The following is a 16,399-nucleotide window of genomic DNA, read 5'->3' as shown; positions in this document are numbered from 1 at the left end:
CAAACTTTTGATTGCCCCCCCCCCCCGACTGACCACTAAACGGTCAAGTGAAGTCATAACTACATAACTGCTAGCTCTGGTCAGGAGTGCTTGCAGTTAAAGGGACATTTGCAAAACCCAGGAGACCAGCAGGGCCACCCGGTGCTGCAAATGATGACGGTTCAGGGGGCCCAGTGTATTGCAGGAGCAGGCCATGGGGCCCCCTGATGCGGCGGGCCCCATAGCAGCCGCTATGGCTGCTATAGAGGTAGTAACGCCCCTGGCTAACACATTGGACATACTGGATAAAAAAGGCCACAAAAAGCCTAAGTAAAATCCTGCATTGGATGCATATTGGTTCTCAAGAATTGTTACAATGTTGCTAACATGTTTGTAATAACAGATTTTGTCCAATGTTCATTTGTCAGCAGAGATGAAGAAGCTCAACAAACAGCAGAGGCCTCATCGGATGAAGAGAATAAAGAACCTCATCTGATGGAGGCACGCACCATGACTCCACCACCAAGAGACCAAGAGGGCCCTGTTGAGCCTGGGCAGGGAGACGAACATCTGGCTTGACGTTAAAGAATAAACTGTGGGCGTCCTGCCTGCACCCCCTCTTATACTAAGGTTGTTGTTGGCATAAATGATTGTGATTAGTGGTCACACAGCCTCTGCCCCCCCCCCCCCTCAACCACTATCCTGTGCTTTATACTATTTCAAGCATATAATAAAGATATTTTGTGATATATCAGTGTTTGACTATTTTCTGGATATCACAAGTTTTTTACTTCCTATCTCTGCCTATCTCTCTCTCCCTCTCTCTACCTCCCTGTAAATATCTACTTGTTTGCCTATCTATCTATGTGCTTTCCCTCCATAACTAGCACGGAGCTCCTCTCTCTCTGCAGTCTAGACACACAATGAGAAAGAGCATGGACGCTCAGGCACTTCCTGTTCCTGTAGTGACGTCACACACCTTGATATTCACATAATAAAAGGATAAAAGGGATTATGGGAGTAATAATTCCTTATATCCTCTTCCATTCTGTAAAAACAATACAGTTTTGCGACGCCGTTGCGGTTTTAACGAACTTCGTCATGAATTTTTGAAAGTTCGGTTCGTACCGAACCAAACCTTTTGCAAAGTTCATGACAAATCTGGTTCGTAACGGTTCGGTTCGCTCATCCCTAATAATGACATGTCTTAATCAAGAGATGCGTGTTCTTCCCGTAAAAAAAAAAGGTGTTATGGGAACATAGAGTATAACATAGAACCATAGAGTGTAAATCACCTCCAATACAGTCTACAGTTGATTTTGAATTTTGAGATCCTATTCTATAGATCATTACTATAAGGCGGCAATATGATGGACAAAATAAAAAACTGAAACAAGTGCAGCAACATCCAAATTTATTACATAAAATTTTTGATTTAAAATGTGTTTATTTGTTGTTTCAGATTTTTGTTGTTAAATATCTTTAAGAATTTAAGTTCATGTTTTTACAGAAATATCCTATTAACTAAAACAAATGCCATCATTGTGATCAAGCTGAATCCAGAAGTTTTGTCTGCAAATAAATAGTAGATAAATATTAGTCCTGCTATTGTTCTGCTTATACAAATCTGTATCCAAACACATCCCCCAACTACTATCCCCCCCCCGCCCCCACCCCCGCTTTACGTCACACCAATGAAGAAGATATTCCTGTCCTGGAGGTGTCACTTTAGAGGAAGGGGGTGTAGAGGAAGACTGAAGAGATGCTGCGGGCCTAGGGTATGGATGCTTTAGGTCCCACCCTTTTGACACCGTGCTGACACATTAAAAGATATTTTCAAAGAAAATAGCAGCATCAGCAGCCTAACATACCGCAAGACAGGACACAGGACATAGAATCAAGATAGCTATTTAATGGTACAAGCAGTTTTGGGGGCGGAAGTAGGGTTGGGGGGAGTTGGGTATATACAGATTTGCTTTAACAACACTATCTTTACCTATGTAGTGCAAACATATTATCTAGCACTGTAGAGAGATTTTACATCATTCCCTGTCACTTTTTTCTCTATATTAGGCCTAAACTATTGCCGATTTCATCTCCTATTCGCTTTATCCCTTCATTTCTAGGATTAGCATTTAAAATAATATAAATCAAATAACTTACCGACACTAGAGTCCGCTAAAAAGAAAGAAAAAAAAATACAAATATTATTTTTGTATAAAATAACAAAAAAACTTTCAAAACACTGATCTTTATTAGTATACTATAGAACACTCTCAAGTTAAAGGGGTAGTGTGGTGCTCATTAATTATTTACAGAATAACACACATTACAAAGTTATACAACTTTGTAATGTATGTTATGTCTGTGAATCGCCCCGTTCCCCGTGTCCCACCACCCCCACCCGTGTACCCGAGAGTGTTGGTGCTTTATACATTACTTGATCCGTGTCGAGGGCCGTCCGCCATCTTGTGCCAAACGTCATCTTCGGACGGACGGCCGAGTCACTGCCGCCCCTCCCCCCTCCGCCGCGTCACAACTGTGCTCAGCCGCGATTGGCTGAGCACAGTTATGCTCAGCCAATCGCCGCTGAGCATCGAATGACGCTGCAGAGGGCGGCCGGCATTCGGGACAGTCGGAGCTGTTCGCCGGCCGCCCGAAGAAGACGTCACTCGCTGAAGATCGGAGACGGGTGTCGGCATGTGACAGGTGAGTATAGCGCACCACACTTCCGGGTACACGGGTGGGGGTGGTGGGACACGGGGAAGGGAGCCATTCACAGACATAACATACATTACAAAGTTGTATAACTTTGTAATGTGTGTTATTCTGTGAATAATTCTTTACCGCCGCATTACCCCTTTCTGGGTTCACACTATGTATATTTGAGGCTGTATTTTGTCCCCATGTCAGGTTCTCATAGCAACCAAAACAAGGAGTGGATTGAAAACACAGAAAGGATCTGTTCACATAATGTTGTAATTGAGTGGATGGCCGCCATATAACGGTAAATAACTTCCATTATTTCAATACAACAGCTGTTGTTTTAAAATAACAGCACATATTTGCCATTAAATGACGGCCATCCACTCAATTACAACATTATGTGAACAGAGCCTTTCTGTGTTTTCAATCCACTCCTTGTTTTGGTTGCTATACAGCCTCAAATATACAGCCTCAAATATACGTAGTGTGAACCTAGCCTTACGTAGTATAGGCTACAATATACAAAATAGTAAAAGGTACATTGATAAATTTACCATCTGTTCTTAAAGGGGAACTGTCAGCTGGTTAGATGAATCTAACCTGCTGATAGTGCCTGGGACTCTCAGGAGGAAGGTGTTGACGCAATCTTTTGCTGGGAACACTGTTAGGAGCATTGTCCCGCCCCCACAGCATCATCTAGCCCACCCACTCCATTGATAATACAGAGAGCTAGCTATGATTACCTTTAGGCTGAGCAAACTTTGGGTGCCATAGCCTTATAATTAAATGGACACTGTCATAAAAAAAAAAAAAAAAAAACTTTTGGCATGTCAGAGAGAAATTTCAAAAATGTTAAATCAGTTGGGGTCTGAGTGTTCAGACTACAACCATTAAGGAGAACAAGCCAGGAGAAGTCTAAGTACAATACCAGCACTGTGTCATTTTTTAATCTGCTTGGCACCCTAGACTTAAGTTATGCAGCTGTCCAGATCACATAACACAGAGCTGGTAAAGAATGTGCCTCTCCCAACTCGTTTTCCTTTTAGGTTGTGGTCTAAGCATTCAGACCCCAACCAATTAAAGCTTTTGACAGGTCTCCCTGACTTTTCAAAAGTTTTTTATTTTATTTTTACTTTTTTTCAAGGCAGGTACTCTTCAAATATCTTGGTCGAGCCTGGTCATCACCATAACCTGGTTCCCATGCCCCCCCCCCCCCCCCCCCCCCCGACTAGTAAAATGTACATTTATAAACTTACCATCAGCAGTGTCTGTAAGAAATAAACAAATTAGAAATTATTAAGATAAATAAAATATAAAGTTTGATTTTACGTTCCATTGACAATTCTGATGTCAAAGTAAATGTTTGAGGATGACAGGAGGCATTAGGGTAATCGAAGGATAGGTCCTTAAATATATTTTTATATAGGGAGATATTTTGTATAAGGAATATATGCTATGATGTATAATCTATTCCATTTGTTTAGTATATACACCAGCAAACGTAAACATACATGCAAAATAAATTCATATATTATAAACATTGCATGGACAGCCCATTGATTTCAATGGGTTATATGAATCAGTATCTTTTTCTTATTATTTGCTTTTTTAATATATGTTTTAACTACATCTACCTTAATAAACAGATATCGACAGGCTACAAACATTTCATTGCACGAAGAAGATAGCATAATATATAATAGCATACCTGACATTCTAAAGGGTCCAATGGTTAAGGTTCCTTGAACCTCGGGAACACTAGCAGCTGCTCTATTGCTAGAACTACAAGTCTACAAGAGAAAACAATCAGATATTAGTATGAGTAGGTTGTGTACTACTATCCTACGCCCAAAAGAATTGGTAATCTTCCTTGCAGAAAAGTGTTAAATATTGTGTTGACATATACTGTAATATGTCATTATGTCAGAATTAGCTATATCAGAATATATATGTATATCTATATTTTTTTTATTGTTACCATATTTTCCGGGATATAAGAAATCTTCTTAGAAGTAGGGGGTCGCCTTTTACGCCAGGTATAGTCGTCCCATGCGATGGGGGAGCTCAAAAATGGCCGCATCCCCACTGTATGGGGCAATCACTATAAAAAAACAAACAGTTAACTCACCTGGGGCCCATTCTCGGCATCCACGCGTCTCCTGTCCCGTTCCCGACGCCGGCAGTGTGACGTACACTGCCTGCGCCAGAGATCCCCGAAGATCTCTTGGGCAGCCAAGCATCTCATCGGAGAAAATTGGAGACATTAGGCTTTGGGAACTTCCAGCGCCTCTGTCAGTCTCCCATAATTTTCCCGGCAACTGAGACAAGCTGCTGAGACACGCGTACAGAATATCAGGTCCAAAGCGTAAATTATGCATTTGCATACGTCTTGGTCTAGAGTTACGCACGCGCGTACAGATTATCAGGTGCAAAGTGTAAATGATCGTTATAACCATTCTGATCATGGAAACTATTCATACGAACATTTACAAACATGTTCGCTCAACACTAGTTATTATGACATTTTGTAGGTGCTTTTGCACCTTGCTTGACAATGGATAGGGCTTACAGGAATAGCATGGAATAGCGTGGAAGAGGGGCTCCTCTGTACCACCAAGAATTGTTCCAAAATTTTAAGTCAGCTTACAGATAAGTTGTCTAAACACAGACTAGACAGCCTCAAGATGTACCAAGTTATACAGCACAAACTACTGTGATTAATCTGGCACATTTTAGGCTGCAAAGCTTATACTTTTTACGTATTTGAAAATATTAGTAAATCTGCCCCACTGCTGTAGGCACAAAAAAAATCAGGCATGTTGAAATCCAACATGCCCAGTCCTTCTTTTCTCCAACATCTGCCCTCAGGGAGGTCCCATACAAATTGGCTTATCTCTGACCACATACAATGTTATGGAGGTCATCATCATAAGTAAGAATATAGTTTATTGTGGGAAAAGAACTTGGCCCAGTGGAAGAAGAGGAACGGGTTATTTTATTTTATTTTATTTTATCAAACATGGTTAAAGTCTCCATCAACAAAAATCATCAAGTGACCCAGTTTAGCATAATCAGATTATATGCCAAATATACTTTATTGGATGGCGTATAAGATTAATGATAGGTTCCCTAAATGTGGGGAAGAAGAAGCAAATTACTGTATATGCATATGCTTTAGAGTTGCAATCAATGTCAACCTTTTTAAAGAGAAATGGTAGAATAAACTGGGAATTGTGTCCCGTATAATGCTCTATGTGTGATTTTTGGTTGTTCTAATCAGATGAGTAAATATAGGAATATAATTCTGAAATCACTATTTATGGCAAGACTGGTGATTCTCCAGAACTGGATTAATGCTACCCCACCATTGTTATCCCATTTGGAAAATCTTGCTTAAAAGTAAAGAGGTATGAAAGGATTAATTTTTAAAATAAAAGAAAACAGGATGGAAAAGTACAAGAATCTTTGGAGTAAATGGGCAGGTAACACAGAGACGTAACATTATCTACCACTACAGTCAACTCCACCTGGATATTCAGTGGTAAGAGACCAGAACGGGAGGGCTGTTTGAAATTATTTGATCTCCTCTCTCCTTTAGGGTTATTGTTTGTATGTAAATTCTCAATTTTTAGAGATTGTAAAAAGTGTATAATGGATTGTTGTAATAATAAAATATGTATGGGTTTACACTCTTCTCTCCCTGTTTGCTGTAAGCAATGCAGTTTCTTTACCACATACATGTAAAACTGTAAAAATATATTTCTGACTATCTAGAATTATTTCATAGCAGACTAAAGAATTGCCAATTGCAAAGCAATACTTACAGGTTCACATGACTTTTCACAGAGGTTCACTTGACAGTGGATGAATACATAGGAGTAATCACCCACAAATTTGAAGGCCTTAACATAGAACTTCCCTTCAGTGGAAATACCATTTTGCAGAATCTTGACAGTGCTTTCTGCTGGATTGGGGCAGCTGTAAGATGACATTAATATATTAGGTTTCTCTACTGTATATATTTTTTTGATAAAATATTTTTTTTTTAGGCAAACAATGTGTACATACTAAACTCATGCAATACAATTGTAACAGAAGCTTTATGTACAATAACACCAATAGCGTATGGCATATTTAGAACCAGGGCAACAGTCAAGGAAGGGAAAAACCACAGGCAGGAATCATGGGAAAGCTGAGACCACACGCAAAGGTAGCATGCAAAGGCTCCAACAAGGAGGCCTAGTGCAAGTCCCTTTTTATATGTGCAAGCTCGCAGCCTGCAGCCAATTAAGGGCTTGCTGACCCTTTCAATTTATCAGAGCCGGTGTGTGCGTGCGCTCGGAGGCAGGGACACATACGTTGGTGAAAAGCGAACCAAGGGAGATAAGGTGCCTTGCAGGGCGGAAGGAGAAACAGGGTAGGATCCAGGCATGTGAGCTCCGCCGCCAAAGACAATCGAAGAGTCAAGAAGCCCAGGAAGCAGGTGGGGTAGAGGCCCAGACCATGGGATTCCACCACAGCCGTGACAATATTAGATGTGAGGGGAATAAAAGTAAGGGGTTGCTATTATGTAGGTCACTGTAGTGTACAAAGTGACTGTTACTACTTGGGAAGACATTTTATAATGTAAGGTAACAAAGCAGTATACTTGGATACAAATTGGAATTCATACCGTACTTTGCAATGTGCAGTCACCACTGTGTGGTGGCACAAAGTATGGTAATATTACAGTGAGGTCCAAAGGGGATTATTACTCTGTGGTGGGCACAAGGCAGGACTTATTACTATTACTTTGCGGAGAAAAAGGGCATAAGTACACATGTTGCATAGGGGGAAACTGTGTTTCGGGAACACAGAGTTAAAAGAAACAACAAGATAGGCGATGTATAGCAAGATAAATCTTGGTTTAAAAAAAGTCTTCATTGTAGCGTGGATCCAGATAGAAAAGAAAAGGGAAAGCAGATGACTACAATCAGACACATATCTAAGACTGCTCTGTTCTAAAAATAGAAATGTTTATACATTTGAGGGAGGTAAATATATGTCTTTCTGCCCCTGAATTTTTAAGATGCTAGCAACTTTCCTACTAGTACTTGATAATAAAGAAATTGAGCTTTTTATTCTAATACAATACATAGTGAAGCTCAAAATCCACTATCAGTCAGGTTCTTGTAAACGTAAAGCAATGTGAGGCTATGTTGGGATTTTGCGTCCGTCTGTCCAGGCGGCTGTAAAAAAAGACGGCCAACTTTTGTAAATGATGGCCACAAATAACGATCATTATTAGAAATGAGTGAACCTGGAGCATGCTCGAGTCGATCCGAACCTTTCGGCATTTGATTAGCGGTGGATGCTGAAGTTGGATAAAGCCCTAAGGCTATGTGGAAATCATGGATATAGTCATTGGCTGTATCCATGTTTTCCAGACAACCTTAGAGCTTTATCCAAGTTCAGCAGTCCCCGCTAATCAAATACCGAACGTTTGGGTTCGGATCGACTCGAAATGAGTTAAGCTATTAAAAGGATTAATATCTATCTATATATACTCAGATTATGATCTTACCTGTTTATAATGAGATCATATTTTGGCGAGTAATCTGGATTGGCATAAGGCGTGCTGAAACAATTTACCATTAAAAGACTGAAGTCCGGGATAGGGTCTTCCATGTAGACTTTCAAATATAAATAATCTCTAGTCGAGATTTCAACAACGTGCTGAGTATTTTGATTTTTGTAGTCAATATCTGTGTAGAGAGCCATTTTCACCACAAATTGGCCAACGCCTTTAACATCTATGTATGTTATGCTAAAAGGATAAAAGAGAAAATGTCATTTGTCAATGATAATAGTAGTAATAGAGCATACATCTTTGTCACCATGTACCACACCAATGTTCTACATCTGAGCGCAGATTAGCCCCCACTGAATGGGTGTGATATTTCTCCAAAAAAGATCACCAGTAGTGTTTAGCGGACTTGCCCAACTGTTCGGGATTGGCAACCTTCTCCGAACCTGAACAATAGGCATTTGACTTCTTATGGCTGAAGAAGTTAGATACAGCCCTAGGGAGTCCAGGAAAACATGGATATATTCATAAGCTTTATCTATGTTTTCCTGGCAGCCCTAGGTCTGCATCCAACTTCTCCAGCCATAAGGAGTCAAATGCCAATTGTTCAGGATCGGAGAAGGTTGCCGAACCCGAACAGTTTGGCAAATCCGCTAAACACAAAATATTTGGCAGGGATCTGAAACTGTATTTGGAATTACAGGTGCATGCTTCGCAAAATATTTTTCTTAGTTAAAAATGTGCACTGTTATTCCAACTTTATTATGATGATCCATTTTTTTTCATACATCTTAAGTCTTTGTAGAATTGAGTAGTTTATTATATTGTAGATTTTCCTCTTCAGAATTTGTAACTATATGTAGTAAATCTGTGATCAAGGAGTTTCTAGACTACCATAATATCTGAACTTCCTCAGCACATGAAACAGCTTAGCATGATGTATTAAGGAACATTTACCCCACAACAGGCCACACAACATCTGGAAGGGACACGTTATAGTCACGTGGATATGTACAGCTGACATTAAGAACATATAGCTCCCTGTAGATAATTCCAGTTGGCGGAAGAAAAATCTGATTGTCATATGTTGCATATTTTTCGGTGACCTGTAAAGTTAGAAGTAGATTGATGATAAAAACTCACAAATCTCATTACCTGCTATTGTTCATTATATGGCAACCTACTTTGAAATTATTTAACTCGGTGGCTTTTAGTATGTACTTAACGTAGTATCAACCACAACCATCAACCATCTGGATAAAGAGCAGGGAAAAGACTGTTTTAGCTCTTTCTCTCTCGGCTCTGTGCTATGGGACTTGGATGGCTGCATATTAGAAGTCTATGGGACCATTCAGGTAGGACGAACTCGAGCAAGGGAGAAACGCACGTAAATGCAGACTTTCTCTGCTTCATTTCCCTAATCAATTGCGGTCTGAGCACCCATATGATTAAAACTTTTTACATTTCTGTTGCATTTCAAGGTTTTTTTTTTTGTTTTGTTTTTTATTCTAACTAAACTTTAACTAAACTTTTTATTCTAACTAATGCTTTAAATTATCTTTAAAAAAAAAAAAAGGTCTTCATGGAATAAAAACAATCCAACAAACCTACAAAACAATATTATCAAAACCGCACAGTGAGTGGGGTAAATCTAAAGAAAATACAAAATACCAGATTTGCAGTTATTTGGTCCATCATATCCCACAAAAATGGAATAGAAAATTATTAAAAGGTCAAATTTATGCAAACATGATATCAATAAAAGGAACAGATTATAATGGAAAAATTTACCTCAATATAGCTCCATAGATGGATAAAAAAGATATAATAGTCTGAACTTCTCTAACCCTATTGCTAGGCCCCTATTCAATATTAACTGGCAAACTTATCTTTTCAACCTAAGTAACTGTGTATCTAAGAAAACAGGTTGCACCTAGAGCACAGAGTTATGCAGAACAAGTGAACTTCTATTTAAATAGAATTTTATTCTGCTAGTAACACTGGTGTAATGTACTTACAAGGAGTGTATTTCCACAAACATCTTTGCCCAGAGGCCATGTCACGGTGACTTTGTCATTATCATAATGGAATCCAGTGCATCTTCTGTCTCGGAGATGAAGGTTTTTATAATCAATACTATTAGTCGTTAATGTCTTCACGTTGAGTGTCACAGTAAAGTTAGTAGATGAGCACACCAGGCTGGAGCAAAAGCCATCTTAAAGAAAAAAGAAAAGAAGTACAGAAAATTATTACACTTTCTAAAACTTACTTTTCTTCATTATGTTTATACAGATGATTTCGATGAAAAACTCTCTCTGGGTACAAACACACGTAGCGGATCTGCAGTGGATTTCTCAAGAAGAAGATATTACAATACACAGTCAATCTATGGTACCATATGGAATCTGACAAGCAAGTGCAGCGGTCAATTGGGACATTTTCCATGTAGTTTTTTGCATGAAGTTTTATATTGTGAATCTGGTACACATGGCTTAGCATGATGCCACATGGAGTATGGCAACACCTTTAACTTATATTGCCCATGAAGCTCCTACATTACATAGAAATTTTGATGCAGATTCCTTGCCTGTTAGTTTCTGTGAGAATACATGATCGCAGCAGGATTGACATCCTGCTGCAAGTATGTAAGTGACCGCCCCCTTGACCCCAAGCCGGCCGGCGCATACATTACTTGCTCTATGCCCCGCTTGCTTCAGAGGCCCCCGGCATCTGGACATCCTGCTCAGCCAATCAGTGGCTGCGGTGGTGCAGCGCACTAATTGGCTGAGCGGGACGTTCAGATGCCGGGGGCCTCTGAAGCAAGCCGGAACATAGAGCAAGTAATGTATGCCCCAGTTGGCAGGGGAATTAAGGGGGCTGTCATTTACATACTGGGAGCAGGATGTCAATCCCGCTGCGATCATGTATTCTCATAGAAACTAACAGGCAAGTAATCTGCAGCAGATACGCTGTTTGTTTGTACCCTTAGGCTGGGTTCACACTATGCATATTTCAGTCAGTATTATGGCCCTCATATTGCAACCAAAACCAGGAGTGGATTAAAAACACAGAAAGGCTCTGTTCACACAATGGTGAAATTGAGTGGATGGCCGCCATATAACAGTAAATAACTGCGATTATTTCAATAAAACGGCTGTTGTTTTAAAATAACAGCAAATATTTCCCATTAAATGGCGGCCATCCACTCAATTACAACATTGTATGAACAGATCCTTTCTGTGTTTTTAATCCACTCCTGGTTTTGGTTGCAATATGAGGACCACAATACTGACTGAGATATACGTAGTGTGAACATAGCCCCCAAGTGATATACAGTATATATATATATATATATATATATATATATATATATATATATATATATATAATGTTGTTTTGTTTGTTTTTTTCAATTAGGAAAGTACATTGGACAAATTGCATGTATAGTGTCAGGTAAAGGTTTTAAACTTGGTGTACAATCAAAATTTCGATGTAATCTAGTAGCTTCATGGGCAATATCAGTTGAAGGTGTTGCCATACTCCATGTGGCACCATGCTAAGCCATGTGTACCAGGCTTACAATATGAAACTTAATGCACAAAACTACATGGAAAATGTACCAATTGACATCTGTACTTGTCAGATTCCATAAGGTACCATAGATTAACTGTGCATTGTACTATCTTCTTGTATAGTTCCATTTACTTCTGTATGAAATCCTCGCTGCTCCATACCAGTACCATATCAGCCTTGTATATGTAATGATATACTTCCTATTCCAAACCAGTAATTTGTGTGTGTGTGTGGGGGGGGGGATTATGAGATCTTTCACTGCTCCATATTCATTGATGTGATTTTCAGAACTGAAAGCTACACAATATCTAATATACACAGAACTGGTACAAAGCTGTCATACAGTCATGTGTATTATCCTTATCCTGTAGTTAGCACACACAATATTACGTGATCTATGCCAAATGATTACCGTACATGTATCACTGCAGATTGATGTGACTTCTGTATCATCTGAACGCACTGTGTGGAAAAAGCAACATTGTTAATAACTTTTAGAAGCTTTAGTTCACGTTCTTAATATATACAATATTCATATACTGTAACTTCAGTAAATACCAGTTACTAAACCTTTAAGAAATAAAAAATGTTTTAATCCTCTGTATGAGATTTCTCGCCAAACCAACGGGGTCAGCTACTGTATTAAAAATTTTTTCACATACCCGAAGTAGGGATTCAAAGGGAACCTTTCACATTAAACATACTCTCCAATGGTGATCAAGTGGGCAGTTACCTGTTAGCTTGTAGCTGGGGTGGGGGGTTGATGGGACAGGCGTATAGTAATTGGAAGATCGGCAGGGTGGGTGAGGTTTGGAGTGTGATGGGGTAGCGTGTGCACTTGGGGGGGGGGGGGAGCGCCATTTCAGGTTTGCCTCAGGACCCTGGGTGCTGCAAATGATGCTTTCTCAGGAGGCCAATTGTATTGGAGGAGTTGGCCACAGGGCCTCCTGATGCAGCAGGCCCCGTAGCAGCCGCTATGTCTGCTACAGCAGTAGTTATGCCACTGGATAGATTTGCCCAGTTTCTGTGTTTTCAACCCACTCCTGGTTTTGGTGTAAAAAAGACTGACCAAAAGACAGAAATACTATGTGTGAACAAAGCCTAGAAGTCCAATGGGTGGTCCTAATTTGTGATTGACTGCCTTCCCTGTATTAGTGTGTATACAAAGTGAATTGTCAATCACTGAGTAGGACTTCTAATGCCTAGAATGAAAAGATTTTTAGATCAATTAAATGGGCAACACATTGGCTTAGTAATCTGTCAGGTCAAATCTCATGTCTGCAACAAATTCCACTGGCACATCTTCATTCCAGTGGGAAATTTAGTATAGACCTTAGGACAATTTTGTAATCAGTTGCATAGATATAGTGGTCACAGCAGTCCTATCTGCAGGGGCCTACATTTGCATGAATTTGAAGCCAACCACTGCTTTTAAAGCCGAGTGATGGTTGGTAATCTAAACAATGAGCTGTCTATCAGGGGAAGGAGACAAGTTTGGTAAATAAATGTATCTGAAAGGATATTTAACTTGCCGAGCCCTACAAGTATAACTATGACAATTTGTCTAGAGATCGTGTAGTCGGCACTATCATAATAAAGCACTTCAGGCGTGATGGACTATGCAGCCAGAATGCCTGTACTGGCGGTGCTCCCGGAAATAGTGAAGAAATCAAACAATAATGATGTAGAACAAAGACCACAGGGCACTGACTAAATCTGCAGGCTTGGGGCTTTTTTATTCAGTGATAAACATGAGAGAGGGAGAGGGAAAACATGTGGACTCGCAGGCCCATACACCCTCGGAACAGCCGCTTCACTCCAACTGGCGCTTCTTCCTGACGAGGAGAAAGGAAGAAGCTCCAGTGGGCGTTAAACAGCTTTCCCGATGGTGTACGGGCCCGCAAGTCCACCTGTCCTCACTCTCTCATGTGCTGAATAAAAAAAGCCTCAAACCTGCAGATTCAGTGAGTGCCCAGTAGTCTTTTATTCAAAATCATTATAACTATGAGAATCTTTTTACACATTGTCAGAGTCGACGTGTAGCTCCTGGGTTGCACAGTCTATTTTTTTTGTAAAATACAAATAGGGACACTCTATGCACTGCAGACCAGCCTGGCACTCCAAGTGAACCAATATCCCCTCCCCTTGGTGACATGCTTCATTCAGAATCAAGTCTGGCTATGTCAGGCTGGGGAGGAGATATTGGTATACTGGACCTGGCCTGTCTTCAGTGCATAAAGTAAACAGACTCACCTATCTTGGACCGTCAGGGCTACCACAGAGACATTTTCCAGCTACACCCTCTGTTTGTTAATTCCAAGACCAACCCATCTCTGTTATGCAGCCTGCTCATCTTATCATTGACTGGGAAGACACATGGCTCAAGTCAGTGATTGGCTGAGCAGGTCATCATCTTGTGTCTATGCAATACCCCTTTAAAACTAGAGAACTCAATTAAACAGTATTTATCGCATGGCATCTAAGTCAGTGCTGGTGGAATGAATGCTAATATAAGTCCATTCAGTCACTAAGCAGAACCAAACAGACACATTGGCATGAAATCTTATGTCATTATGTCAATCCTATGTCTCATTTAGTATTGAATATGCACATGCTTTGAGGAGATGGAGGATGGGCCCCCAGAATTATTTCCTTGATTGATTGATTTAATCAGTGAAAGATATACAAAGTAGAATGTTATAAAACATCAATATAGAATTGATAGATGTTTTAATATTTATTACACAAAAAAATAAACTTACCCCCATCAATGCGTAATGAAATATTCAGGCTGATGTTCAGAAGCAACACCAGAGTCAGCAGAACAGAATGCATTGTTCTGTAGTTTTGTTTTGTTGTCTAAAAATACAAAATAAGCCATACATTAGGTACAATGGTACACACATGAAACCCTGGCTGTAACCTAATCGTAAATCTCCCTGACCATATTTTCTTAATATGTTCACCTGGTATGGTGGCTTGTGAAGGTCTCTGCAGGACTGACTTGCACTAGTGATGACTTTTCCTTTTTATAGAGAAGGGAGTAAATAATATCAACCTTTTTTACAATCATATCTCTATAGCACCTGCTATTAAATATCTTAATTTGAGGTGTGACACAATCCTAGAAAAAAAATAGTAACGAAAACAATGACAACAAATGGCAATTGAAGAATGGCAATTTAAGCTATACTTCTTACACAAATTGACCCCACTGGCAAATATTTAACTTTTAAGGTAGATTAAGTCTCTACTGGTGAGCTAAAAGTATATCACTTTGACCATACTTCGAAACAGCACCCCCCATTATAAATAGTTCATGTGATGAGGACATCTTCATCTAAATTGTTTGAGTGCCATATAGCCATAAAGATTTACTGGTAAGGAAATAACCCTAGCTGAATGTTTGGTGTGGTACAGTACATTGGCGTGACTTGAGGCTATTTTTGGAGGCACGTGTCTATGCATGAGACATTAGCAAAGGGGATATCTTACAGATAGATTATATGTGAATATTATTCAAGATAACAAATGGTGTGAACAAAACTTCAACATCAAATTAAATTGACCACTTTCTCTCTGGCACCACCCGACAATTATTTTGCCAGCTATTCTCCTTGACTTTCTCTAAAAGCCGTCTCCTGCCATGAGACACAGAGAGAAGCACTTAGTGGATTGATTATCTCCATTCACTCTGGTGACAGGTGGTGATCTGACCCCAACCGTTCCAAAGTTTTCATGTCTGTAAGATATGTCCTAAGTTTCTTCAAATGACAGGAACTTTTAAAGACACAAATGAAATGAGAACAATTTATCAGTTCTATATTAACAACTACTTAACCCAAAATAAAATACATGTATGTTGGCTAGTTCAAATGATGTCCATCTGGCCGATACTGAAGTATTGGTCGGGTAAACATGTCAAACAGCGACCGTTGTTTAAACAGTGTATGAACATAGCCTTAAACTTATAAAAAAAGCCTTCATTGACCTACACTGATGGAAATATTAAAACAACCATTTTACTTAGTAAGTGTTTTTTATAGTCAAAAAGATAATAAAAATTGCAACCACACACGGTGGTTAAAGCGACTCTGTACCCACAATCTGTCCCCCCCAAACCGCTTTTACCTTCGGATAGCTGCTTTTAATCCAAGATCTGTCCTGGGGTCCGTTCGGCAGCGGATGCAGTTATTGTCATAAAAAAAACTTTTAAACCGGCAGCTCTGTGTCTAACGGCCGGGGCTTACATTTGTATATGCATTAAACTGCCACAACCTCTCTGTCCTTCCTCCCCACCCTTCTCATTATTAGGAATGCTCCAGGCAAATTGCTTCCTATTTCCCAGCTGTGTGTATAATGAACATGGGCTGGATCGTTAATACACCTGTGCAAAGCTCAAACAGCAGTAAATATTCCTGGATCATTCCTAATGATGAGGAGGGTGGGGAGGAAGGGTGGAGAGGTGGTGCCAGCCTAATGCATATACAAATGTAAGCCCCGGGCCATTAGACACAGCGCTGCCGGATTAAAAGTTGTTTTTAGGACAATAACTGCATCCCCTGCCGAACGGAC

The 16,399-nt window shown here is 39.9% G+C and overlaps 1 protein-coding gene across 1 annotated transcript; it reads right to left on the bottom strand.

The window, feature by feature from the left end:
* Positions 1 to 1,376: 1,376 nt before the first annotated feature.
* Positions 1,377 to 14,896, bottom strand: LOC138801201 (uromodulin-like). The gene is made up of 10 exons (XM_069983764.1): positions 14,791 to 14,896; positions 14,587 to 14,683; positions 12,242 to 12,286; positions 10,270 to 10,466; positions 9,209 to 9,357; positions 8,249 to 8,491; positions 6,510 to 6,663; positions 3,942 to 4,475; positions 2,143 to 2,157; positions 1,377 to 1,551 (listed from the first exon to the last, which is right to left on the bottom strand). The coding sequence occupies exons 2-8, from the start codon at positions 14,657 to 14,659 to the stop codon at positions 4,248 to 4,250; spliced, it is 1,089 nt and encodes a 362-aa protein (XP_069839865.1). The 5' UTR covers positions 14,660 to 14,683; positions 14,791 to 14,896; the 3' UTR covers positions 1,377 to 1,551; positions 2,143 to 2,157; positions 3,942 to 4,247.
* Between the last annotated feature and the right edge of the window lie 1,503 nt (positions 14,897 to 16,399).

Source organism: Dendropsophus ebraccatus, chromosome 9 (genome assembly GCF_027789765.1).
Source record: "Dendropsophus ebraccatus isolate aDenEbr1 chromosome 9, aDenEbr1.pat, whole genome shotgun sequence".
NCBI classification, from domain to species: Eukaryota; Metazoa; Chordata; class Amphibia; order Anura; family Hylidae; genus Dendropsophus; species Dendropsophus ebraccatus.
This window is presented reverse-complemented; position numbering and strand designations above follow the sequence as displayed.